Source organism: Macaca nemestrina, chromosome 9 (genome assembly GCF_043159975.1).
Source record: "Macaca nemestrina isolate mMacNem1 chromosome 9, mMacNem.hap1, whole genome shotgun sequence".
Taxonomy (NCBI): Eukaryota; Metazoa; Chordata; class Mammalia; order Primates; family Cercopithecidae; genus Macaca; species Macaca nemestrina.
The window spans coordinates 82,072,377-82,098,834 of NC_092133.1; the positions used below are offsets into that span (position 1 = coordinate 82,072,377).

General features: G+C 45.6%; 1 protein-coding gene across 2 annotated transcripts in view; it reads right to left on the reverse strand.

The window, feature by feature from the left end:
• The window catches only part of LOC105495984 (glutamate ionotropic receptor delta type subunit 1), a 796,883-nt gene that overhangs the window by 336,230 nt on the left and 434,195 nt on the right, over nt 1-26,458 (reverse strand). For both annotated transcript variants that reach the window (XM_011766002.3, XM_011766003.3), the window contains exon 5: nt 4,170-4,223. In XM_011766002.3, coding sequence (XP_011764304.1) covers nt 4,170-4,223 — 54 coding nt within the window. The remainder of the gene's footprint in view (nt 1-4,169; nt 4,224-26,458) is intronic.

A 26,458-nucleotide genomic window follows, 5' to 3' on the forward strand; every position in this document is an offset into this window, starting at 1 on the left:
TGCTTGTCAATGCAATTTGCTCTACACTATGTACATCGACCTGCCTTCAAACAAACCTTTGAAGAATCTATTCCTTATTCAGGGCATTGAGGATTCAGTGATGAGCTGAATCTGGCCATGCCCTCAAGGGACTCACAGTTCAGTGGCCACCTTGACTAAGAGTTCATTTTGTTTTCCACAAGTTCTTTTGAATCCCCTACCCTCTCTAAGGTAATTTGCAACCTAATCAGTCAATTTAAATATTCTTTAAATACTTTTAGCAGATCTAAAAACACACCCGCTCTCCAGTGTCCCCAGAGTGGTGCCCAGAGACCTATAGGAACTGTCAGTAGGGCTCACACAAGGCTTCCTCTGCATCCAATTATTTCTTCTCCAAATAAACCAGGTCTGTAATATGTAGCACCAATATTCACCAGAAAGAGGGCAGGTGTATTTAGAAAACCACTGCATAAAGAAAGCAAATAAAAACATGTGCCCTCAAGTGTTTATTTTGAATCCAGGAAAATGCATAAAACAAATCAAATACAGAGAAGGAAACTGAAAGGCAGAACCTGTAAGGAATGAGAGCGAGTGGGGGGCACAGCTAGAGGGCCATGCTGGAGGGCCCAAAGACACCTGCGGTGGTCGGGGAGGCACAGACCTGATCTTGTTTGAGGAGCTGAACTTAATCCAGAGAAGTGGGGGAGCAGTTTCAAGAAGTGGGAAGGCAAGGACCCAGTGAAGCAGCTGAATTCTGGAGCATGTTGGAAAGTGAGCCAGTAAATGCCTGCCCCTGACTCTCCTTTTCTCTTTATTTTTTCCCCCTTACTTTATCTCTAGTCATTATATAAGACAAACAGGAAGGTGGCTGGGAAACCATTTGCCTGTGGCTCTATACTTGGATAGCTTAAAAATTGGGCAAAGCCTAAAATGATATCACATTGTAATAATAATAACAGGACTTTTGTGTTCAATTGGGGCCATGCTGAAACCGGAAACAGTAGTCCTGAATATAGCCGGATCCTAAGGATAAGCCTACATGTAATTTGGAAAACACCTCAGTCCTTAACCAGAGGCTACCCTGGAGTGCCTGGGTGAAAGCTTTCCAACAGGCCCTACCTTCTGATAGAAGACTTCAAAAAAAGTCCATGAGCTGGCACCAAAGGCCAGCCCAAGAGTATTCCCCGTCAGTGTATATACCTGACCCCCACTGACTGGCTTCACTGAATCAGACACTGACCGTGAGTTAGGGATCTTTGCTAAGGCCATGTGCATGAAACTACTGTTTGATGGAAAAATTTTGGAGCCAGACGATCCTCAAATAGGATCCTAGATACACCATTAATAGCTGCATGACCTTGGGCAAGTGATTTAACCTCTGGAGACTCCGTTTTCCCATCTGCAAAATGAGGATAACTGCCACACTGGGCTGTTGATGAGGACTAGGAGGGTAACAAATGCAGTGACAAGTGCCTGGCGCATAGTAGGTGATTAAGAAATATTAGCTGGCCAGGCATGGTGGCTCATGCCTGTAATCCCAGCACTTTGGGAGGTCAAGGAGGGCAGATCACTTGAGGTCGGGAGTTCGAGGCCAGCCTGGCCAACATGGTAAAACCCCACCCTACTAAAAATACAAAAATTAGCTGGGCGAGATGGCACACACCTATAGTCCCAGCTTCTCAGGAGGCTGAGGCAGGAGAATTGCTTGAGCCTGGGAGGCGGAGGTTGCAGTGAGCTAAGATCGCACCACTGCACTCCAGCCTGGGCAACAGAACAAGACTCTAGTCTCAAAAAATAAAAAATAAAAATAAGAAATATTAGATGTTGTCCCCTGCCTCATAGAAAAGGAAACCAAGAAAGGAGGGAGTTGGGGCTCCCTGGAGGCCCCTCACATTTGGAGGAGGACACACTCAGCTCAGAGATACTCGCACCATCCATGTGCGCTCCCGGGCTGGCGCAGGGTACACAGCTGGCTATGGTGCAACACTGCCATCCTCTCTAAGCCGCTCCAGTGTGGCTCCAACAGGTATACCCCATATCTGACTCCTCCTGATGACACTCAGCCCTGGGTTCCAACTGCCCCAGTAATGCCAGTGTGCCTACCAGTATGGAATGCCCTAGGGGCACCGCACACTGGGTTAGTCTGAAGTTAACTCCAGCCCTGAAGAGTGAATCAAGAGGGACAGACAGGTGGCCCCTGAGGGTGGGTGGGGATTTGGGGAAAGAAAAGAAAACAGGTTAGGAATGTAAAAGCAGAGCAATTCTTTTGAAGACTGGTAACAGAGAAACACTGGCTATCCAATTTGGAGGATTCATCAAAAAAGTAAAACCAGCATCAGACATTTGACTTCAGGAATGCATCGTTTCTTTGGAACAAAGAAAACTGGACTGTGAAGAACCATAGAGAAGTCAGCAAACCCCAGAGAATTCAAACTTCTCAAGGATCAAGGCAGCCTCTCACAGGCTCTGAAAACAGGAGGAGGCAGTCATGTCCCTTCTAATTACCAGCACAACCACCTGCACCCCACGGTAAATGGACAGTTACTACACGTCCCCAACTGGCGTCTGTGGACATGGAGCTAATAAGATGTGAATTCATGAAGGGAAATCTATGAAAAGTGGACTTTGCAAGTAGTTACAATCTGATACTACCTGCACAATTATTAAAATAAGCCACCCAAGACTATTTCAGACATATTAGCAAAGAACTAATGAGGAAACAGACATCATAAAAGAATGAATTGCCTACATAATAAACCTGCATCTTCCAGATGAAGCCATTAGAAATTGATCAGCTAATTTAGGAGCAGCTGAAGGCCATAGCCATGATGAGCCATGATGAAATCTTGCACCAAGAACACATTCTGAGTCTGCTGTCAGTGAATATAGCGCACTGAGGTCACACAGGCCACCCAAGTCAGTGCTCCTGAAAGGACATGTGGGCAGAGGGGATTCTTTGGGAAAGCTAGGGTGTGCGATTTCAGGCCACTCTCATGCAATGCCTGCAGCATGGAGGAGGCCAGGGCCAGACAGGGTACAAGTAATGAAGAGCAGGCCAGGCCACCATGATCCCTGGTGTTGTCATTCCTCCCTAGGGCCAAGCTGGTGGGATGGTCAGTCATGGGAGAGACTTCCTATTTACTCCCTTTACGTGGGTACACTTATCCCTACACGTACTGGTTGCACACACAAACATACTTACACACACATGCACAAACACACAGGCACATACAACTCACACAGCACAGTACTCAAACTCATATACAGATATATGCACTTTCATACATACACACCCAAACATATACATACACAAACACATATACACACTCATGCACACACACTCATACACACATGCACACACAAAATTTGCACATGCACACCCCTGTACATACACTCAACACACACAATTCACACACAAAGACACACACAAAGACACACACACTCTTGTACATGCACAGCCACACACATATTCACTCATTTGCACATGCACACACTCACACACACACACACTTGCACATGCATGCACATACCTGTCACACACTCAAACACATCCACACACATATATACACACACCTTCACACAGACACATATATACACACACCTTCACACAGACACATATATACACACACCTTCATGCAGACACATCCACACACATGCATGTTCACACACACCTACACACACAACTCATAAACACACACACACCATTAACACAGACATACACACACACCTGGATTCACATTCTCACATGCATGTGCACACCCTGCATACACACTCTCGCTCACACTCATGCACACCCTTACCATCTTGCATGAAATTCAGCCTTCCTCCCCTACTCATTCCTTTGCCCCACCGCCTCTGCATCCCAATTCATGACCTGCCCTAATTGCTCCAGCCCCTGGCTCCCACTGGCTGCCTCACCTCACCTAGCACGCCTCATCCCTGCCACCACTGCCCTCTGACTTTTGACTTCCTCATGAACCTGGGTCAGGATTCTTTCTCTGGTTCTCATCTGCCAGGTGAGCACCCTGCTAGGTCAAGTTCAACTCTTTGAGCTCCTGGGGCTAGGTGGAGCCCCAGGATTCACGACAGCCCCCTAAGTCAGAATTGAACCCAAAAGGATCATGCTGAGCTTTACCAAGGGGCTAGGGGCTCAGTCCAGGCCTTGCTCATCACATTCCTAGAGCCCTTACCTCATTCACAAAGACCCAGTGGCTGTCCTTGGAAGCCAGGTTGGTCTCCACGGCCTGCAGAGAGAAAAAGAACAAACATGAACAGAAGCAAGACAGAAGCTGGCAGACACAGGATGATTGCCGAGACAGAGTTTTATAAACATTGTTCTTAGAGAATATTTTCCTCACAAAACATGCCATCCCCCTGGGGCCTGCTCTGGCTGCCTTAGCTGCAAGAAGCTTCATCTGAACACAGACATCTGATTTCCTGCTCTCCCTCCACGCTCTCCTGCACCAGCCCAGAGCAAGATTAGATGCTTGGGTTCCTGCAGGCAGCACAGGGTCACAGACACAGGTACAGCCTCCCTTCCCTAGGAATGTCTGCAAACACTTTTCTGTTGGGGCGCTTAGGGGATGAGTGTTATCATTATTCCAGGCTGCAGAATCAGGAAACTGGAATGAGGGATTTATGGGGGCTTGTCTAGTCCAGCTGTACTGAATGACATTCAGGAAGACAGCAGCTCACAGCAGCTCTGGGGCTCCCAGCTTCCTTCAGTTCTTTAGGATCCATAGAACAAAGCTCTTTTTAGTTCCTAGGCCATAGCCCCATTTGTAACTCTCTATTACAGTGTTTTGTTCTGTTTCTTTATGGCACTTGCCATCTTTGTGCTTGAACGGCTATCAGTTTACTTATTTCTTATTGTCTATCTCCTCTGCCAGAATATTTCTTATTGTTTATCTCCTCTGCCATTATGTCAAAGGCCACATCTCCTAGGTCACAGCTGTGTCCCAATAGCTGTAACCAGCACACAGCAGGTATTCAGTAAACATTGTTGATTATGCAAATGAAGTGGAAGGCCGAGGCAGACAGAATTCAGTTAATTATTTTGTTTCCTGTATGTGTTTATGAGTGCTTTCCCTCTCCTTCAATTGGAAAGCCAACAGACTGGAAGAATTGGAAGAGACTGATGGTTTCCAAGCATGTCCCGTATGAATACATCCCGTGAGCACGTGCCAAGTGCTTGCTGAGCCTGGGCACTGAGCCAGGCCGACTATGAACCTGGACAAGAGCTATCAGATTGGAGTCCTGTTTTTTTGTTTGAAATGTAATTTTATTATTCCTGTTATCGAAAAAAAATGCAGAAAAATAAAAATGCTCAACATCCCATCATCCCATCCCATTTAAAAAAATATGCTGCCATAGTGAAAATTCCCCCTTTATCCCTCCAAATTTACTCTCTAAACATTGTTTGAGGTGTCACCTTCTAGAAGATTTTACAGTTACCTCTGCAAGTAAATAGCTACAAATAGCTGTTTTCATTAAAATCAGACCATGAAATACACATCCAGTTAAGACTCTAGTTTTTGATTTATCAGTGTAACACGAATATCTTTCCTCATCAGTACATAGAGATCTGACTCACTCCCAACAAATGAGGCATGGAGGTGTCAGGGCCTGTACCAACAACCCCACCAGTGACCCTAGGTCTGCATGGTGCTGCAGCCTGCAAACTGTCATGTACAGGGTGCCTCTCTTTTGCACTGGAAAGAAAGAAGGCTCCAAGAGATGCTAAGCCATGTACCTGGGTATGCTGCAAGGCTGTATCCTGAAGACACTTTCCGCCCCTTTCTACAAACTCAGTTAACCCGGCTCTCTCCAGAGATGCTTCAAGGGCTGAAGAGCCAAAGCTCAAAGGGACCTTCAGTCAGGGTAGAGGAAGGAGAACACTTCAGGGTGGAGTCTCAGCCACCCCGTCCAGAGCCTCTCTCCTGTCAACATGCAGACTTTCAGGGAGGTCTTCAAAAGCCTGGAAGCACTGATGAAGAGATGGAGGGAGAAGTGGAGACAGGGTGGGCTGAGAATGCTCTGAGAACATCACTGGGCTCTAGCTCACCTCGATTGCCAACAGTTCAACATTTCCTTGACACTCATGTAGAGGACACTGGCAATACTCTTATTAAATGTGCACAGATGCAAATCTGGGAGGATGTCATAACATCTCAGTGGCTGGAACACTGAACTGAATCTAAAGACATGTGGTTTAACAAGGCCAAACTCAAGCCCTACACTCAGTTTCCAGGAGCAGAAGGGCAAATGGGGAAATAAAGTTTGAAAGCAACACTCTTGAGGAAAAACCACAGGGGACTGCCTCCACCCAGCTGTCACTTAACCACTCTGGTCTCTGTTCCTTCATAAAATGTAGATAACACTTGCCATTTCCTGTCTCCCAAGGTATGTAAAAGCACATCGCTGGGCTCTAGCTCACCTCTAGCTCAACTCATGGAAAGGAGGGTGTGGGAGGAGTTTGTTCCACCCCTTGGCAGGTGGACCTAACCAGGTCACCCTACTCGATGAAGGACAATGCACACTATAGCCCAGTCATGAAGAGGGACAGTTAAAGTGATCAGGGATGCTTAGAGGTGGGATAATACAGGTGTCTTTAAATTGTCAAGTGCAAGAGAGATTGGAACTGCTCTGTGCATCTTCTGAGTGTTGACTTAGAGCCAATGGCTCCCATAATCAGGGAGGCAGATATCAATTCAATATAGGAGACAACTTTCTGACTTTCCAAGTCATTCAAGATGAAATGGGATGTCTCAGGAGTAGCGCCGTCCCATCCCAGGAAGTGCCTGAGCAGAAGGTGAGCAGTACTTTCTTTACAGTGTCATGTATCTAAGAAGGTTGACCATTTGTGAGAAGTAAAGCTTTATCATGCACTGACATTCTTCAGCAATGATTCTCCAGTCTGGCTGTGTTTCAGAACCTCCAAGGGAGCTTTAAAAAAGAGGGCCCGCAGGCCCCACTGCTAGGGATCCTAATTCACTGGCAATTGTGCTGTGTCTGAGATCCTGTGCTGTTTCAGAGTTCTGACCCTGCCTCTTGGCTTCAGGAGCTGAGAGTCCTGCTTCAGAATATGCAGTTCTGTGAATCTGAAGGTCTGGGTATACCTGTGCAGGTGAGAGGTTCTCTGCTTGTCCTGGAAGAGGCCAGCACTGCAGACAACCTGATTCAGTTGCTGGGAGACCCCAGGGAGTGGGTGGGAGATTTGGCCACCCTAAGAAGTACTTCCACCTAGTATCAGACCCATGCAGGGAAGATATTGGTGGAGACAATTGATCAGAAAACCCCATGGGACAACTGGTCAACTTTTCTGTCCTACTTTTCCTCACCAATTAAGCATCAGCTAATTTGTTAAGCCTCTTTTCCCCACACGGAGATAAATAGTGCTTTTCTGCAGCCTTTTCCAGAGGGTGCCATTCGCACAGAGGCTGAGATAGATGGAGAGAAGGAGAAGCTATAGCACATTTAGCAGGAACACTGCCTGCCTCCCCCTGTCCTCTATCACCCCACGCTACTCCAGCAATTACTGGAGGGCTGCCAGCTCTGTGGGAAGAGTCCTAAATGCTCACACCCCAGTGGGCAATGTCCCTCCCAGCACCACTAATTCCCCTTCTAAGTGCTGCCCTTTCCCTTTTCCTCTCCAGCTACATCTGCAGCAGGTAGAGGTAAGTCCTCCCTTCCGTCTGCAGAGTGAAAACGCTATGGAGAGTTCCAGCAGGCAGGCAGAGTGCACTGGAATCCCAGTTCTGCCACTTCCTGGCTGAGTGCTCCTGGGTGAGACTTTTCACTTCTCTGAGCTGCAGTTTCCACACCCATAAGGCATTTGAATACCAACAGTGCTACAGGGGGCTCTGCCCACAGTCCCTGTGAATCTTGTTAGCATTTTTTATTACACTGATTCAGCATGTGTGTTCACTCCCAACAGCCAACACCCCCAATTCAGGCTGCCTGAACCCTGCTTGGCACTCACGGTGGCTTGGAATGCACGCCCCTAACCAGGGACCCAGAGTGCCACGAAAACAAATCACAGCTGCCTTGCTCCCTAATGGAGACTTCTCCAGAGTGTGATCTCAGCTGTTTCCAGAATTCCTCTGCAGGGTGGAGCCAAAATCACCTTGTTTGGCTTCCTTTATGTTCCTCTTCTAAGTCCCCACTCCCCTGCTGTCTTTCTTTTCTAAATTCCCCATAACTTCTAATAAATCATTGTCATACAAAAAAGAATTCATCTCCATGTCTACTTCTGCGAACCCAACTCAAGACAAACACCTCCCACTTAGGGTTATTGTGAGAGTCAAATGAAATTACAGGTGACACTTCCAGCCCAGGGAGGAGCTCACTAAAGATGATCAGTCAGCACAAAGTTCCTCCCGTTCCCTCTACTGGAGTCTCCAGCCTGGTCTTGATTCGATGGTCTCTTTTGAATGTGTACAAGTGCATAATCCCTCATTCATCCATTCCTTCCTTCATTAAACAGACAGAGCCCACCCAACCCCAACAGGCCGTCTCAATTCTCCTGGGTAGGGGAGTGAACCAGGAACCTCATCTCTGCCATCATGGAGACACCAGTGGCAAAAAGACCAACAATCAATACAGCTTTGCAAAGTGTTGGGCACCACCACCTCCATGTGCTCCCCTTCAAGACAGCAGGATGTGGTGCTTCCCTCCCATCTTGGCCACAGTGTGGATCGAGCTGTATAATGCTGTGGGCATCAGCAGAGAAGTGATGACCCAGTCAGACAAGCAAAGGGCAGCCCCTGTACCCTATGGGTGGGGAGGGGAGGGGAGCTGGCCTCCTGCTCAGGGTGGGCTCCCAGCAGGTAGGGTGGCTGATTGCCTGCAGTCTGCAGTTAGACTTCTCTCCTGAAGTGAGACACTGTGGCTGGGGGCACAAACCCTGTGGGAGCTGGGGACTAGGGCCCAATAAGCCCAAAGGAACTGCTGTAGTGGCCAGATGCCTGCACCCCTCTAAGTTGCTATGAATCCCACGAGACCTAGTCAAACCACTGGGCCAGTCTGCCTGGCTCCTGTGGCCATCATACATTGGCAAACACAGAACTTCAGAAGAAGAGTTAAGGATGTAAGAAGTTGCAAAGCATCCAACTGACTTCTCTTCTAGCCTCTTTTGAATGGAGGAGACAGCAGATGCTGATGGTGGTGACTGGCACATGAGATAGCTGGGAGGCTGGGCACAGTCAGCCAGGGGTAAAAGGAACAGCTAAGTGTCCACATGTGTGTTGACTTATGTGTGCATCCACATCTTGACACCCACATTCCACCCTCTGGAAAGAAAAGTGTGCTGTTATAGGCAAACTCCAGCTAAAGGAGGCCGAAGGCGGCTGTTATTCCCATGCTGGGGATGCCGACTGACTGTGGAAGGGAATGTGTCTCCCTGCTCAAGAGCAACAGCCCCAATCTGAACCTCAGATGCCTTTTCCCAGTGATGCCTAAAAGCTGAGTTGTAAGTGACACAGGACACCAACAGGCCATTCTGCAGGCCCACTGAGGGCCAGAGGACATTTGGGTCCTGCTCTGGCCACCCTGATCTCACGATTTTCATAGGGAAATAGATGTGGGCCAAGCACTGGCTCCCAGCTTCCAAACAGACTCTGCACAGAAAGGAGTCCCTGAGCACTGACATGAATGTCAAGGGTGGAGGTGGCTCTCCTAGACTGGTGATGGGGAGAGTTGACAGCTGCCCCTGGACCATATGGTAGTGAGGATCAGTTCTAGCATCCAAGAGCCTGGAAGGAGGTAGAGAAAACAGTGAGGCTGAACGCACTGGAGGAGGCATCTCCAGCCTGGGGCCCCTTCCTCTGTGTCCTTGGCTTTTCCCTCAAGACTAAGTTGGAGACATTTCCAAGGGCGACGAGAGCTTGCTTTTATTAACCACCCCCCCCCCAAGATACTTCAATACAACATCTCCTCTGCTTCACAACCCACACACCTCATTTACTCCCAACAACCTAACAAGCCATGCAGTGTTCTTATCCCTGCTTCACAGATGGGGAACTGAGACCTCAATCTAGACTCGTATCTTGCAAAAGGTCCCTTAGCCAGTACTCAGCAGAGGTTACATTTGAACTCTGGCCCAACTGTCTCCAAAGCCTGTGTTCTTTCTTTTGGTCATGTTGCTCTCCAAAAGCCCCAGATAACTGTCTGAAAAAGCTTTTGGGTCTGAACCCAGCCCCTTAACAATGGGAAAAAATGGTCTTTTTTCTCATATCTAAGAAAACACCATTACAAGTCACAATGCTGTCCTTCTCCAGGTTAACTTGTTCTCATAAGCCTGAGACCATTATCCCACATGCATTTCTTAAGTGTGAGACTGTTTCTCTTTATCTTGGCCTAAAGGAATAGTAAATGGAGTGAAAAAAACCTCCACATGGAAGCCTTCCAATAACATCGCTGAGGATTTATTTTACAAAGTGCAAATGCCACCAATTATTTATGTATGTGTTAATTGTTGACCACTTATCTAGGCATCCCCCCAACACTGGGAGCCTGAGATAGTGAAAGCTTGTCAGCAATTAGCATCTTTTTAAAACCCCAACTCTAACATTTGAGAACATTCCCCCCGTGGAGCCCAGGGCCTGGCACTTTCCCAAGGACAGATATTGAGCTCACGTTAAAGGCCCACCACTGCCTTTGCAACAACATGTCATTTAGGAACAATGCTCTCTGTGCAATGTCACCCCTCCAAAGCATGCAGGAGCACAACGCCCCTCCATTTGCAAGGAAGGGGCGTAGCTAGCTGCAGGAGGATGGATTATTTGAAGAGCCTGTTTAAAAGGAAATCAGCAAAGCAGACACCATGAGGCCCAAGTTTCAGAAGTTATGCCAGGAAGCATGAGGAAACCCCTAAAGAGCAGTTATCACAGAACTTTCTCAGCCACCCTGTGCCTCCTGGGGGCCTGCCTGCTTGGGAAAACGTCCCAAGATGCTGGCTCAGCTGCTTCTCCTTGCCCCAGTCTTTTCTCTGGAGCCTCTTTGGTCTTTGTGTTCACCAGAAAACTGCCCTGAAGTTCTCTTCATCTCCCACGAGTCCTAATTCTGGCTCCATCCTTATTTTGAGATCCCACTGGGGAATCCTGGATCCCAGAAGGTCTCTTTTCCAGTGTTTTCTCCCAAGCCTTTCCCAGGAGTCAGCCCCTCCTGACGGTCATCTATTCCCACCTCACCCATCTCTTTGCTGGAGGATCCTTGAAGCCCAAGGCCCCCACCCTTGGCAGGTACAGGAAACACCCCATCTGGGCACAGGGAAAAGCAGTTGAACATGGGGGAGTGCATGGGCTCAGGTCACTGAAGGATAGTGGAGACAAGGCAATCCCTCCTGGCTCTAGCAAAGTCATCTGAGAAAGGTGTAGAATTTACCCTGTGAAGCGCTAAACCACAGCTCTGGGGGAGGCCTTTAAGAGGGCTGTTTCGCTGGGAGAAAGCTGAACCTGCCACTTAGGAGCTCAGGGAAGGCACTGGCTGGGAAAGGCTGGAGTGGAAGGCTGGTTGCAGGCTGGGGGCAATCACTGGCATTTCCAGAACACCTCATCCAACCCAGACCCTGAGCTAAGCCCTCTACACACAATCCCTCCCTGAGCCCTCACAACGGCCCACTGAAAGAGGCTACTGAACTGTAGCCTACAAATGGAAAAGCCAAGGCTCAGAAGGATGAAGTTATTTTCCCAAAGTCTCCCAGAAAGTCAGAGTAACCAGGCCTTTCCAATGCAAAACCCATATGGTTTCTACCGTGTTCCACTGACTTGGGCACCAAGAAAAGACGAAACTCAATCTCTGTGCCTTTTACAGGTGTTTAGTGCAAAAACAACAGCTAAACCAGAAGGTTATTCAGGTGACAGTGATAGTGGTGACTGGATAGTGGGGGCCTAGAGAGCTACAGGGGCTTCTGCAAAGTCTGATCCTGGTTTCCAAAATTTCCTGTCACCTCCTTTCAAAATTCCTGGATCATGTGCACCTCTGGTTGCCAAAGGATTTTTTTGCCAATGGGGATAGCCTCTGGTCCCTCACTAGGAAGTGAGCTCCTGGAGGCCAAAGCCTAGTCTAATTACCATGAAGCCATTTGTGGGACATAGCACCTGGCAGACAGTGAACTTCAAATGTGCCTATAGAATGAATGAATGAATGGGTGATTCACATTCCTGGGACTGAGTAGAAGGAAAGCCGGGAGCATAAATAGAAACCTTACTACAGTTAAAAAGAATATGAATGTACAGGTGACCTTTGTTTGCATGGTGCATGGTATTGTGGTAACCAAAACCTGTGCATATGGAACTAGTGTCCTTGCTTTGCACGAACTTGATTATACACTTGATTTTTGGTTAACATTGTGCCCTGCAAAGTGACTGCAGCCTGTATTTGCAAATAACACCCCGTTCTACACATCTGAGAGGATCTGAGAAAGAAACAAAGTGAACTTAAAGTGAATGAATGCAAGATGCCGTGACCTTTAGGAGCTGATGGAAACATGATCAAATTCTAGAGCTTTTCCTCCAGGATACAATTGTTTCTTCATTCAGACTGAGTGTTGATCCTCCTGATGCTAGTTCCCATATATCATGCCTAACAGCATAGTAAGTGCTGGACTAGTTTGGTCAATCAGTGACATTTAAAAAGATACTACTGAAAGAGAGTACACTGGAAGAGAGAATGTTCAGCATTAGACGTTTTTGCCATTGGCTCAGATCTCTGAAAAACTATTATGTTGCTATGGAACAACAAGAAAGAAAGAAAGCATAATTGACTAAATTCATGTAAAATTCTGATAGATATGAAAAATTTCTAGTAAATCATTAGACCTCTCTGGCCTCAGTCCTTCTTGTTGACCAAGTCTGAGCTCAATAGCCAGTCTGAACTGCCTTCCCTGTTCGTGTGGATGGCAGAAGCGCCCTCTCACAGCCCCAGGGGAATGAAGATTCATTACAGATCATTTGTGGATCCTTCAGATGAAATAGAGGCAAGTTCCAGGGCTGTGCAGGGAGTGCAATTTACTATAATAAAAAGTGAGAATATGCTACATGTGGACAATTTATAAGGAAACGTTAATACCAGCAGAAAAAATGAAATGGAGCCTGCTCGCAGGCACGATCTGTCTAATAAGATCAACTTGGAGAAGTGAAGCCAGGCGGCACCAATGAGTATTGGCCAATGGATACTTGGATTTTAATCAATGGCCCATAATTTCCCTGCCACCTGGAGGGCACAGAAACCAAATAAGGGGCCGGGCGCGGTGGCTCAAGCCTGTAATCCCAGCACTTTGGGAGGCCGAGACGGGCGGATCACGAGGTCAGGAGATCGAGACCATCCTGGCTAACACAATGAAACCCCGTCTCTACTAAAAATACAAAAAAAAATTAGCCGGGCGAGGTGGCGGGCGCCTGTAGTCCCAGATACTCGGGAGGCTGAGGCAGGAGAATGGCGTAAACCCGGGAGGCGGAGCTTGCAGTGAGCCGAGATAGCGCCACTGCACTCCAGCCTGGGCGACAGAGCGAGACTCCGTCTCAAAAAAAAAAAAAAAAAAAAAAAAAGAAACCAAATAAGGCCCCCCATGTCCTCACTCTTACAGGCATTCAGGCTATGTCCTGATGGGAGGCAACGGAGCCCAGCTTTTCTGTCCGATCTTGTCTCACAGAGGAGCAAGACATTCAGGCCTTTGGCCACATGGATGCTGTCACACAACCCCTTTTGAGGACCTGGATGTACAGTGGAACAAATCACTTCTGAGATTATTTATGCTCACTCTGGTTCGGCGGGGGCAAGCCACCAGCCTCTGCAGTGTGCACTGTGAACAATCTCATGACTCAGTCCCTGAGGACAAGGGACACGGCCCTGGGGTGCAGATGGCTGTGCTGAGCCATTTCTCATACACTCTGCCGTTCAGCTCCAGCTTCAAGTGATTTTCAAATACAAGCAAAGTCCAAAACTGTTTAGAAATGTTTTCTCCTCCCTCCCTCCAGTGGGAGGGAGGGAGGAGAAAATGTTCACGTTCATACTGGAGTTTGAGAAGCTGCCGCCTGCATCCAAAGACCAACTCCAGGGACCACAGCATCAGATACTGCTGAAGGAGGGTGTGGAGCCATTTGGGACAGGAGAGTCCCTCCCTCCCAGTGCAGCTGTCAGTCTCAGAGCCCCTGACCCACAGCGGGGACATCCGCTGGGAGAATAGCTACACTTTCCCAGCTGTTCAATTAAAGCATCAGCGTTCAAGGTTAATGCCGTGACCCCTTCAAATCATGCTCAGGCAAGCCACTTCTGCACATGAATCTAATTCCTTCCCTCAACCCAAATCTTTTTTTAAAAGATGGAAACATGTGAATTCTTTTTCAGGCAATAAAGTGGAAAGTAGCAATTCTTTACCAAGCTGATAAGAGCTGCTGAGTATAATTTGTATTCTTTTTTATGAGCCTGACTTTTTGAGAATGGAATAGAAAGAAAAATATCTGCTTTTTAGTTCTGGAGACATAAGCTTCTTCTACCTCATGGTGCTAGGGAGGAACTCCTGGCACCATTGTCAGGAAACAAGTCTCTGGATTTGTGACATGGGAAAACCAGGGGAGGTGGCCAGTGCAGTGGGGGAGGGGAGGTGGATGGTGCGACAGCTGGGGCATAAGTCGTTGCTTACCTCTTACCTTGGCCACCTCGGTACTCAATTTGGGACTCTAGTTCCACAGAAAGTGACTGAGAGACCATGGGGGGCTCTGAGGTCTTAGGGAGTAAGGAAGAGAGGATATTGCAAATTCAGCAATAAGAGAGTGTGGGGAGAAGGAATCTATTTTTAGCATCCACAATGTAAATTGCTTCACAACCATTAAGACAGCCCTTCTCCAAGCACAAAGCGCCCATGTAGTTCGGTCCCAGACCTGGGAATGGTCAGGAGCTTAGTTTTTGCCCAGAGCTCTTGGGACCTCACAGTAAGCCAGGAAATTGCATTTGGCCCTTATAGAAAGTAGAAACAGAACCAGAAACCAAAGATGCCTGCTCTTACTCCTCAGGGGTGTGGCCCAGCTGCCCAACGCCCACCCCACTGCCAGCACAAAGCACCTGAAAAGGCCCCACCCACAGAATGACATGGCTTAGAGAGAAAACTCTGTGATACGGGGCTTCTAAGGAGACAGTGTGCAGAAGCCTGGAGATGTGAAAAGGCATTCAATTTGTAGGGACAGTGGTGGAGCCACATCGTCACATCGTGTGAGTGAGGATTTGAATCTAAAGTTACCAGATGAGGCAAAAATCAATTAGACAAAATTAGCCATACAGATTTCTTAATTCATGGATATGAAATGGTACAGAAAACATCATTTGTATAAAGAACGCTGTGTCTGTTCCCCTAACCTTTATCAATCACTATTTCTCTACAGCCCTCAATTAGAGCTTCATTTTCTTCCCTGAGTGTATTGATTAAATCATCACCCACTTACCTAGCCCTGTTCTCTCAGGCCACTGCTCTAATTCAAATGCTCAGACCACTTTGGAAGCTCTTCCTGCCTTGCAAGTTAGGACAGGAAGTGTGTGGGCAAGCTGCCCTTGTGAGAAACCCTCGAGGCCACGCGCGCACTCCCCCAGCAGGTCCTAGCACACAAACTACGTCAGGTTTCACTATGCCTACTGCCTGTTGAGGCAGATGTGGCATCATCTGGCCTGAGAACCAATGGACTGTGAGTTAAATGTGCACATGATGCATCTCCACTGTTGGTCACCCCATGGCTTAATACCCGAGGTGGGAGGATCAGTGACATGAGGCGTGAGTTATTACCTGAAATGCTGCCAGGTCCCAGTCAACAGGGTCTTCTGCCAGGCAGCAGAGCCTGGCTTTTACCCCATAAAATGAGAGTTTCCAGATTGTGTTCCACAGAATGAGAGGGTCTTAGGAGATAAATACAAGTTTCTTGTTAAAAAAAAAAAAAAATCTGTGGGAAAGTTGGAGATATACTGCATTTATATCTCCAGCTTGAGAATGGCAAAGCATACTAAACAGACAAGTCCTCTTTTCAAAGAAACTTGTCAAACTTGGCTGAACCCAGAGTTTATTTATCAAGCGAATCTCCCCAGAATATTCACTTTCTTTGTTCAAGAAACACATCAATATTTCACAGGACACAGGTTGCAACAGGAACAGTCAGGTAAATGGAGCTGCAGCCTTGGGCATGAATGGAAGGAAGTTAGGATGGAAGAGTATGGTCAGATCTGGATTCCAGATAGGCCAGCCTGGCCATGTGGAGGTGAATTTAACAAGTGAGAGCATTTAAAACATCTGATGAAAAGTAGTTAGAATGGTCCAGAAAAGAGGCAATGAGGACCAGAACAAGGTATGAGGCATTGGCCCAGGAAGAAAAGGATGGAGCTTAAAGCGTTTAGAAAGAAAACACTGACGGGATGGGGTCATAGGTTGAAAACTGAGTGAGGTACAAGGAGAAAAAGGAACTTGACGTGACTTCCAGATGCAGCTGCATAAAGACAGACGCTGGATAGGCTCAATGAGGAAGATGATGATTCATCCCGCTAAACTCCCTCAGGCAGCAGGAATTTGGAGAGGACAATCTTAACAGTTTGGGAGAGACCAGGTGTGGTGGCTTACACCTGTGATCCAGCTGCTCTGGGACAGAGGCGGAGGATCATTTAGGGCTGGGAGCTTGCGACCAGCCTGGGCAATATAGCAAGACTGCATCTCTAAAACACTTACATAAATACATAAAGTTTGGGAGAGATGAGTAATCACAGGAGCAGACAGGGATAGGGCAAGGGCTTCACTCAGGCAAAAGGGAAAGGTCCGCAAGGACAAGGCAGGTTATGTAGCAGCAAGGCAGCCTGCAGAGTCCCCGTCCTCCAGTGTGGGAATCGGCACTGACAGGCTTGGCCTGCAGACACCAAGTCACTCCAGTTGCAGAACTGGTGACCTGTGAAGGTTGGGAACCGGGCCGAAAGTGGCAGGACAGGAAGCTCCCTTTCCCCCTTGCACCACGATTGCTTCGCTATTGCGGAGCTTCCACATTCCTGGGGACAGCACAGCTCACACCCAGTGGCCCCACTTTCAAGCCTCAGGAATGGATTTTTAAAATTATGAGTTATACACACACACATACACCTACATTCTCTGTACTGGTTCAGGGGGTTTCCCAGCCTCACTGGAAGCCTTCATCTTTATCCTTGTAAATGTCATGTTGTTGGAATCAGTTCACTGCTCTACACAAACTATTCAGAATACTTTGGAACCTCTTCTTGTCTTCCAACACTACCCTCTTCACCTTAGATCGTGAGCGAAGGTAAACTTTATCAGACTAGCACCCTGTTTGATCAACCAGGGAAATATATGTGAAAAGGACTATGAACCTAGCTCTTGCTTTTTCTCTTTTGCTTTTAAACTCCCCGGGTTTCATTGCTTTTTCATCTGAAAAGTCCAGGAGATTGATAGACAAGACTGATGCTTGGACCTCAATATATTCGAAAATGCTATGGGGGCAGGTTCCCAATAGTTTGAGGAATCCAGTCGTTTGGAAGAAAAGGAAAGGGTGTCCCACATGGGGGTGTGTGAGAAACAGTTGTAGAATTTTGTCTACCCTATATCAGGGAGTCTTTGCTGTGTGGAGATGCCCATTGTGTGCAAGGCCAGCATAGGACCTAGGCTTAGCACAACAGATCCCCTTGAATCCTGAGATAGTGACTCAAAGGTCTAATTCACTCCCCACGAGAACAGCAGTGTTGAGGTCCACCGATGGTGTCTTATCCAGACTGACCCAGGGTAACCTCAGCCACATCTGTTCCATCCAGCCTCCCATGGCTTTCTGGGCCTAGCTCTCCAGCATTCAGTCCACCGCTGTGAGTTGACCAGTGTCATTTGAATAAATTACTTTTATTTCTTAGTAACTCTGTTCTAAAACTTTATACAAACAACAGGGAAAATAATATTTATTTTTAAAATCTGAATATAAAATCTGGTAAGAGCCATGTGCCAAATAAGAGTATAATCAAATGTTTTAAAAGGGAGAATAAATTGAGTAATTTCAAAGCACAATGTGAGAATTATAGACAATAGTTTCTAAGCCTATTATTCTATACTAAATCATAATTTTTAAAAGGCAGAATTAAAAGCCTTCTATTGAAAAATGGCAGTCCCTGGTCCTAATGCCACTCCCAGTCCTGCTCCCCAGAGGCAAACACTTACAACTCTTTCATCTGTTTCTTTGGGATTTCCATGTTTCTTAATCATATTTAATCATGTTCATACTGCTATACTTGGTTGATTAACTTTAGCACTATCTATTATCTTCCTGATACTGCAGAGAGGACTTAAGTCTCTCAATCCTCTCATCCTTTCATTTCCCTTCCTAGTATTTCCAATCTAGCTGTATCACAATTTATAAATTAAAACAATTGTATTGACTCCATTATGATTATGATACTATTCACTACTAAACCAAACAGTAGACTATGATTATATTATTTCCTTGCTTATACAACTTTCGCTTTTTTGCATTAGCAATTGCTCTGACTTGTAGTTATTTATAACCACAAAATTTTTATTTATATTTACAGTTATTTATCTGTAGTTATATATTATGTCATATTTATAATATAATGTACTTTTCCAAATGCGCAACACAACAAAATAAGCTTTCCATTTCCTTAAACCCTGGAGATAGCCCATTCCAGCTCTCTCCCTTCCCTTGTGTGGACCAACTGGTCTCCAGACGGATGAGCAGGAGCTGTCATGAGACTTCCTTTCTGCTCTGCTGGTTGGATGTAACTGCCATTGTGCTTACTTTTATCTTTTTTTGTGTGTTTTGACTTTTTTTTTCTGAAGCCCATCCTACCATAGTAATTTCTTAAGTAGATTCACAAGGTATATGTTTTTGAGTATTTACATGTATGAATTTTTTTAACTTTGCTATAATATTGATTGATAGCTTCACTTAGTATAGAATATGTGAATATTAATTCTTCCTCAGAAATAGCACCTCTCCAGTATCTTCTAGTATGGGTGTTACTTTTTTTTATTTTCTTTTTTTAGATAGAGTCTTGCTCTGTCACCCAGACTGGAGTGCAATGGTGTGATCATGACTCACTTCAGCCTCGACCTCCCAGGTTCAAGCAGTCTCCCACCTCTGTCTCCCAAGTAGCTAAAATTACAGGTGTCCAACACTGTGGTGGCCTAATTTTTACATTTTTTGTACAGACTGGGTTTTGACATGTTGCCCAGGCTGGTCTCAAACCCCTGGGCTCATGTGACCTGCCAGCCTTAGCCTCCCAAAGTTCTGGGACTACAGGCGTGAGCCACCATGCCTGGTGTTACTCTTAAGCATCCTAATGCCATTTTGATTCCTGTTCTTTTCATGTCACCTGCTCTCCCTCCTCCCTTTCCCTCCTTCCCCTTTTCCTCCTCCTTCCTTCCCTCTCCCCCTGCCCTACCCCTCTACCCAGTGCCTTGGTGTGGTTGTTCTTTTCGTTTACTTTGGGTAAGAGCTACATGGTTGGGAGGGCTTTTTAATCTGGAGACACATGTCCTTTAACTCTGAAATATTTTGTTACTTATTTCTTTGATATTTGCCTTTTCTGTATTTTTTCTGTTCTATCTCTAGAATTTCTACTAGAATATTAAACTTTCTAAATTGAGCCATGCATTTTTATCAACTTTTCCCTCTCATTATATACCTCTTTGCCTTTTTTGCTTTACTTCAATAGGACTTTTACAATTTCAGTCATCACGTTTCTCTTCAATTGCTGCTTTGTGCTCTCTGTTCTTTTTCATAGCAACCTGTTCATGTCTTAAGGGTGCAATATTTTTTAATCTCTTTAAGACTAATAATAGCGTTTTTGAAGTTTTCTCTTTTTCCTCACATTATTTAGTTTGTCCTGGATCCCTTTGGTATCCCTTTGTTTTGTACTCTCTGTTTCATATAAAAGATATTCCTCAAATGCATAATGATCCTTAATTGTCCTTTCATGTTTAATGTGAAGCATTAAGAAGCTCATTGAAGGGTATGGGTGTGACTTGTGGATAGGGGGACTTCCTGTCCTTTGCATTGGAAGACTCCCCAATGTCAGCATTTGGAGGTATTTTCCCCAGAGTCCTTCAGTTTCTCCAGAAATGACTCCTACTATATCCTGCCAGAAGAGAGCACTCCAGCCACTGGCATCCTGTGAGCAGGTCAGAAGAAGCGGCCAAAGGTTCTACTATCAAATATGTCAATGTCTGCTTAATTTTTCCTGGTTTGTGCCACCTGCCTAACCTCGGCTTTCTGGAGTTTCTGGGTGCTGAGGCTCTCAGAGGCTTGCCGGCAGAACCAGGCTCATCCCCCAATAGCATCTTTATTATCAAGCACTAACACTGTAACATCCTTGCATCTGCTAAATCAGTTATCCTTCTTCCATCCACTCTTTAAAAAATTGAGACAGGGTCTCCCTCTATCACCCAGGCTGAGTGCAATGGCACAATCCTGGCTCACTGTAGTCTTGACCTCCTGGGCTCAAGTGATCCTCCCACCTCAGCCTCCTGAGTAGCTGTTACTACAGGCACATGTTACCAAGCCTGGTTAATTTTCTTTTTAATTTTTTGTAAAGACAGGGTCTCACTATGTTGCCCAGGCTGGTCTCGAACTTCTGGACTTAGGGATGCTCCTGCCTCAACCTCTCAAAGTGCCAGTGTAAGCCACTATGCCCGGCCCTCCATCCACTTTCTATTTTCCAAAAACTGGCCCCAAGCACCCATCCACTATTGTCTCCTATTATGAACTCTTTGATCTTGTAGATTTATAACATTTTAACCTCTTGCCCATCATTTTAGAATAGTTTAGGGGAGAGCAGGGATAAACATGGGCAACCAATCAGACTTGTCTAATCAGAAGTCAATAAATCCCAAGTCCATCAGAAGTCAATAAATTCTCCTTTTCCTTAAGCTAACTAGAGCAGGTTTCTGTTGCTGAAGACTAAGAACACTGACTGATGCAAGGTGGCTGGACGGGGGCACAGCAGGGATGAGCATGGCTTGTGCAGGGGCTGACAGAAGAGGGAAAATTGGCAGCAAAACAAAACAAAAGGAATATCAATTTTCTGCACCAAGCCTGGAAAACTAGCTGAGAACCCAAACTCCAAAACTTCTTATATAGAACTTGCTATGGTTTGAATGTATCCCCCAAAAAATATGTGTTAGAAACTTAATTCCCAATGCAATAGAGTTGAGAGTGGGGTCTAACAGAAGGTGTTTGTGTCATAGGACACCATCCTCCTGTATAGATTAATGTCAGCATTGCAAGAGTGGTTTCCTTATAAAAGGGTGAGTTTGACTCCCTCTTGCTCTCCTGCTCGCCCTCTCTTACCCTCTCTTGCCCTCCTGCTTTCTGACATGGAATGGCACAGCACAAAGGCCCTTGCCAATGATGCAGACTCCTCGACTTTGGACTTCCCAGCCTCTAAAACTACAAGAAATAAATCTCTGTTCTAAAAAAACAAAGAAACAAACAAAAAAAACCTTTTATTTTAGATTCAGGGGTATATATACACAGGCTTGTTATATAGGTAAATTGCATGTTATGAGGGATGGGTATACAGATTATTCATCACCCAGGTAATAAGCATAGTACCCAGCAGGTTGTTTTTCAATATACTACCTAATCTCAGGTATTCTGTGATAGCAGAACAAAATGGACTAAGACATAACTTATTTTCATACACTTTGGAAAGGTGGACCTTCTGGCCAGACGTTGAGATAAGAGAAGGAATTCTCTGCTCCAATCTCCAGGCTCTGGAGGCTGTTTGGGCTGTGTGTTCTTTGGAATCAAGCAGTAGAACAGACACAACTTCATAGAGAATTCTTGATCAAGCCCACAAGTCCATTTTGGGCTCAGGCTCTATTTATCACTTTTAGAAGGGAAGAATGTCAGATGCTTATCCTACAACTTCATTCCATGGCCCATTTAAATGAACATACATCAGGCAATCCAAAGAAAGAAGAGGTGCAGAATCATCAGTAACCTCGGGATTGACATTATATCAACAGGATGTGCATGAGGGCTGGAGATTTATAACAGTCTGTTCAAAGAAATAGTTCAAACATACTGGCTCACTTTGATCAACACATCTTTCTAGAAGGATGAATGATTTAAAAATGTACAGAACAGGAGATCTGAGCTCCTTCAACATAAATATAGGCTCAGGGTTTCCTAGGTATCCTGTCCTCAGTGAGGGTGAATTTGTGGGCAAGAAGGAAAGCCACTGATGCTGTCTCTTTCCTCAATCAGATTGGGCTCCACTGTGGGGTTATGTAGGGAGGAAGAGATAGCACAGGCAGTCTGTGGATAGGTAAGCTGTCTGGAGGGACCTCTGATGGGAAAAGTGAGAGCAAGCTGGAATAGTAGGAATAGCTTCATGGAGGTACTGGGTTGAAAGAGTGAGAGGTTTGGGTAGACCTAAAGGAAGAAGTAGGTCATTGAAATCCTGTGAAGGAAGAAAGAGCAAAACATCTCCTTGCCCTCAAAATTAACATAAGTATAAAGAAAAGTTACTCTGAGTCCAGTGTGCCCATAGTATGCCCCAAAATATGGAATGGAAGAACCCTAAGCTGCAGAGATTGGACACACACACACACAAACATACAGCAAAGATAAATAGCTCATCAAAATGGCACACCTCCTGGCCAGCTGTGGATTGGAGGCAGAGTCTGGGCTATATTCTAAGAGTCTAGATTCACATTTAGTGCTTTGGGACAAAAATCATATGTTGTTCTCAACAAAACCACTTTACACATCACTTTCTATACAAATATGCTGAAAAGTGCCTAATTTTTCTTCTTTCCTAATCCTTTTTTTTGTAAAATACCTATGTCTTTTAGAGCAGAAAATGAAGCTAGTATGAAAAGGGCAAGGAGAAGCCACAAGCAGACAGGATGCCAGTCACGCTGGCTGGGACCACTGCCAGGCATGGCCTCAGTGCCAGGCAGCTCCAGGAGGGAGAAGGTGAGTAGGGACCTCCAGCATCTTCAGGAGCAGGTTAGTGAGCACTGATCCCTACCTATAAGTCCTGTAGGCTTTGGTTGGGATAAAGCCACCTCAGTACTTTAAGGCCTCCAGAGCTTTTCTGGTTATTTTAACAAAGATACATTCTAAAGAAAGCTCATGTCATGGAGAAAAAGACCAGGTATAGACTTCGTAGAAGCCAGTTTCACCATCAAGAGCAAAAGCATCTCATACTGATTACATGCTGATCATGACGGGTCCCGGCTAACAGCTCTATACAGATTACTAACCTGAATCCTTACAGTAGCCATTTCATCAGGGTTACTATCATCTCAATTATTAAAGATGAGACAGCTGATGCTGGAGATGTTTCATTACTCATCCAAGATCACACAGAAAATAAGAGGCTGAGCCAGAAGAGGATCCCAAGTCTACTCGTGGCCAAAGACCCCTCAATTGCCTCCTACGGGAAACCAAGGCAGGGTGAGAGGTCACCTGAAGAAGGTAGAAAGCCTCAGAGATGGAGTTCTGACCTAGAGACTACAAATATCCTCCCAAAACCCACCCCAGTGTGGCTAGACAGGGAGCTCTGAGAAGGATGGATAAAGTTGCCCAGCCTCCGGACAGAGGCAGCCTGGAGGGCCAGTATGCACGCAGAGCGTCAGCCTGGCCCTCCACATGCCTGAAAGCTGGCTTACGGGAGCTACTTTCGAGTGAGTAACAAGTATTTGTGTGCCAGGCCCAGCCAGGACCACAGCTTAGCCCCCTGTACATTCACCCTGGCAAAAGAGCCATGGGGACATCAAAAACACCAGTCATCATAGCCAATTGCATAGCAATTTCTATATGCCAGGCACTGTACTAAGTATGCTTCATATGTCAATTCCCTTAATCCCCTCAGCAACTCTAGGGGTAGGTGCTGTTGTTAGCTCCGTATTTCAGATGCATACACAGAGGCACAGAACAATTCTTTCACTTGTCCAAGGTAACGGAGCTAGATAGTGGTAAAGGCCTAAATTTTATTCTGGCAATCTGGTGCCAAAACCAAGACTCTAACCTCTCTGCATACTACCTTGCCTTATACCAAGAATTACTCTAGTTTGGCATGCCTAATAAATATTTATGAAGACCTACTATGTGCCAGAACCAGTGTATGAGCTGGGAATACAAACATCACTGATATCATGCCTACCTTTCAGGGTCCATCATCTGCAACACAGACACATACACAGGTATAAGGGGGTGGGGGTTCTGTGGAAAGGTGGGGTGCACAGGATATTATGGGAACACATTATTAGGATACCTAATTCAACTTCAGGGAGTCAGGGAAACTTTCTTGGAACACATGATGCTGGAACTACATCTTAAAAATTAAATGGAAGTTAGCCAGAAAGACAGCCTAAGAAACACCAAATTTTAATTCTTCTAAGGCTTTTAAGCTCTGCCTACTGCCAAGTCAAATCCCTGGGAAGCTCTAAGCCTGGATGATATCATTTCTGCTCTCCATGGAAAAATTCACACCGAACTAGAATATCACACTGTTTATGCCTTTGGCTTCTAGCCAGAGCTGATATAAGAGGCAGCCACATGAATCACATTTGCATTGTTTGTAAAACTGCAAGCAAAGACACTACCCATTATATTGTTCTATGTCCCTTATCTGGAAACTCATGTGATAAATGCCTCCTAAAAAAGCACCAAACAAAAAAAAAAAAAAAAAAAAAGATAAAAAATAGAAGCCTCACTCCCAATGGACTGGCATTCTTCCTTGTAGTAAGCATTGAGGGCCATGCATTCTATCCAGTTCTGTTTGTTGCCTTGCCTACTGGGAAGCTCAGAGCAGAGGGCAATGTTAAGAGCCTCCTTTAGCCTATGTTTTTTGGCATAAGGATCCCTTTGCTCATTTACTTGCCTCTATCTTGAGAGAAAATGCAGACATTCAATATTTTTATTATTTTGATGTTCAATTAAAAAGTATTTGGCTAAGGGAGAGTTTTAAAATGACATTAATACAATCTCTTCTTGCACTAAATTTAAAGATCAGTTATTAAGTTAATTTTAATTCACATTTGTTTTTCAACTCAATAGAATTTGATTTTATAAATCAAAATAATGCTTTTGTTTCCTAGATGTGGCCATTACCCAATTTTACCGATGTGAACCAAGCCCAGACCTGGAGAGCAGCTTCTGGAGGCACCACCAGCCCATATTCTGGTTTGTTCTGCTCAAATCCTCACCCGGCTGTTTTCTTTTACATGAGACCAGTGGTGTTCAACCCTGTACCTCTGATTCACCTGAGCAGCTTCAGAAAATCCCAGTGTCCAGCCCTCATCCCAACAATTCTGGCTTAATTAGTCTGGGTGGTGGCCTGGACAAGCATTAGTACTTCTAAAGAAGAGCAAAGATGCTAAAGACAAAGATGGCCTCTGCAACAAGATGTGAAAACTGCCCAGTCTAACATATGAAACACAGATGCAGGAGGTCAAAATGTAGAGCAGCCTTGGCCCATTTGCAGCAGCGGCAAAAGGTAGCACCTTTTGATTGGCCCCTGTGGGCATCAGAAAACCAAAACTGGTATTCCAAATACCCACCTGTGTTCACCAGAAAAGGACCATTTCTCTCTGTATCCAGCCAAGTAGCTGTGTTGAAGGTATCACCCGCCCTCCCCTGTCTCATCTCCAGTCTTATGTTCTGCTCAGGGTTCACCTTGTGGTTGACCTGACTGTATTATCACAGCCATTGCCCTTGCGGGTCTCCCCTCTTAAACTGTAAGACTCTAGATTATAGGAGCAGAGTTTGATTCATTTTTGTAACTCCAATGCCTAACCCCATAGCTTTTAGCCAGGGACAATTTTACCTCCACTATCCTCCTCCCACTGGAACATTCGGCAATGTCTGGGGACATTTGGGGTTGTCATAACTTGGGGTGAGGGGGCCAAGGGCATCAAATGGGTAGAGGTCAGGAATGCTGCTAAACATCGTACAAGCACAGTTCAGCCCCTACCACAAAGAAGTGCCCAGCCCAAAATTCCAACACTGCTGAGGTTGAGAAAACCAGGGCTAGCTTAATGTTCAACACAAAGTTGACACTAAATATCAAAAAGATATTCACATCAAGAACTTTCCTCTTCCCATACTTATTCATCATTCAGATAAGACCAATGTGATCTATCAACATCTAGACTCTCCATCCCAGATTTATTAGCTATCTGGTCTCAATTTGACAAGCCTTTGAGCTTAATATATTCTACAAAGCCATCAACCAACAGAGTTTCTTCCAGAGGTATGAATGCCTGCATTCCAATTATGATCCCAAAGATTTTGCCGGGGGAATCTGGATGGGAGAGTCCAACTCTCTAGGGCAAGTTCTCCAGGAAAATCCACCTGAATTAAGGAGAAAAATACTTGGACACATTTTCTATAAGTAAGACCAATATTGAGGGAAAAATTCAGCCACATCCATTCCTCCCTAGTGGATCACCAGCATCTAAGTGCTCGGACGGGGTCAGAGTCCA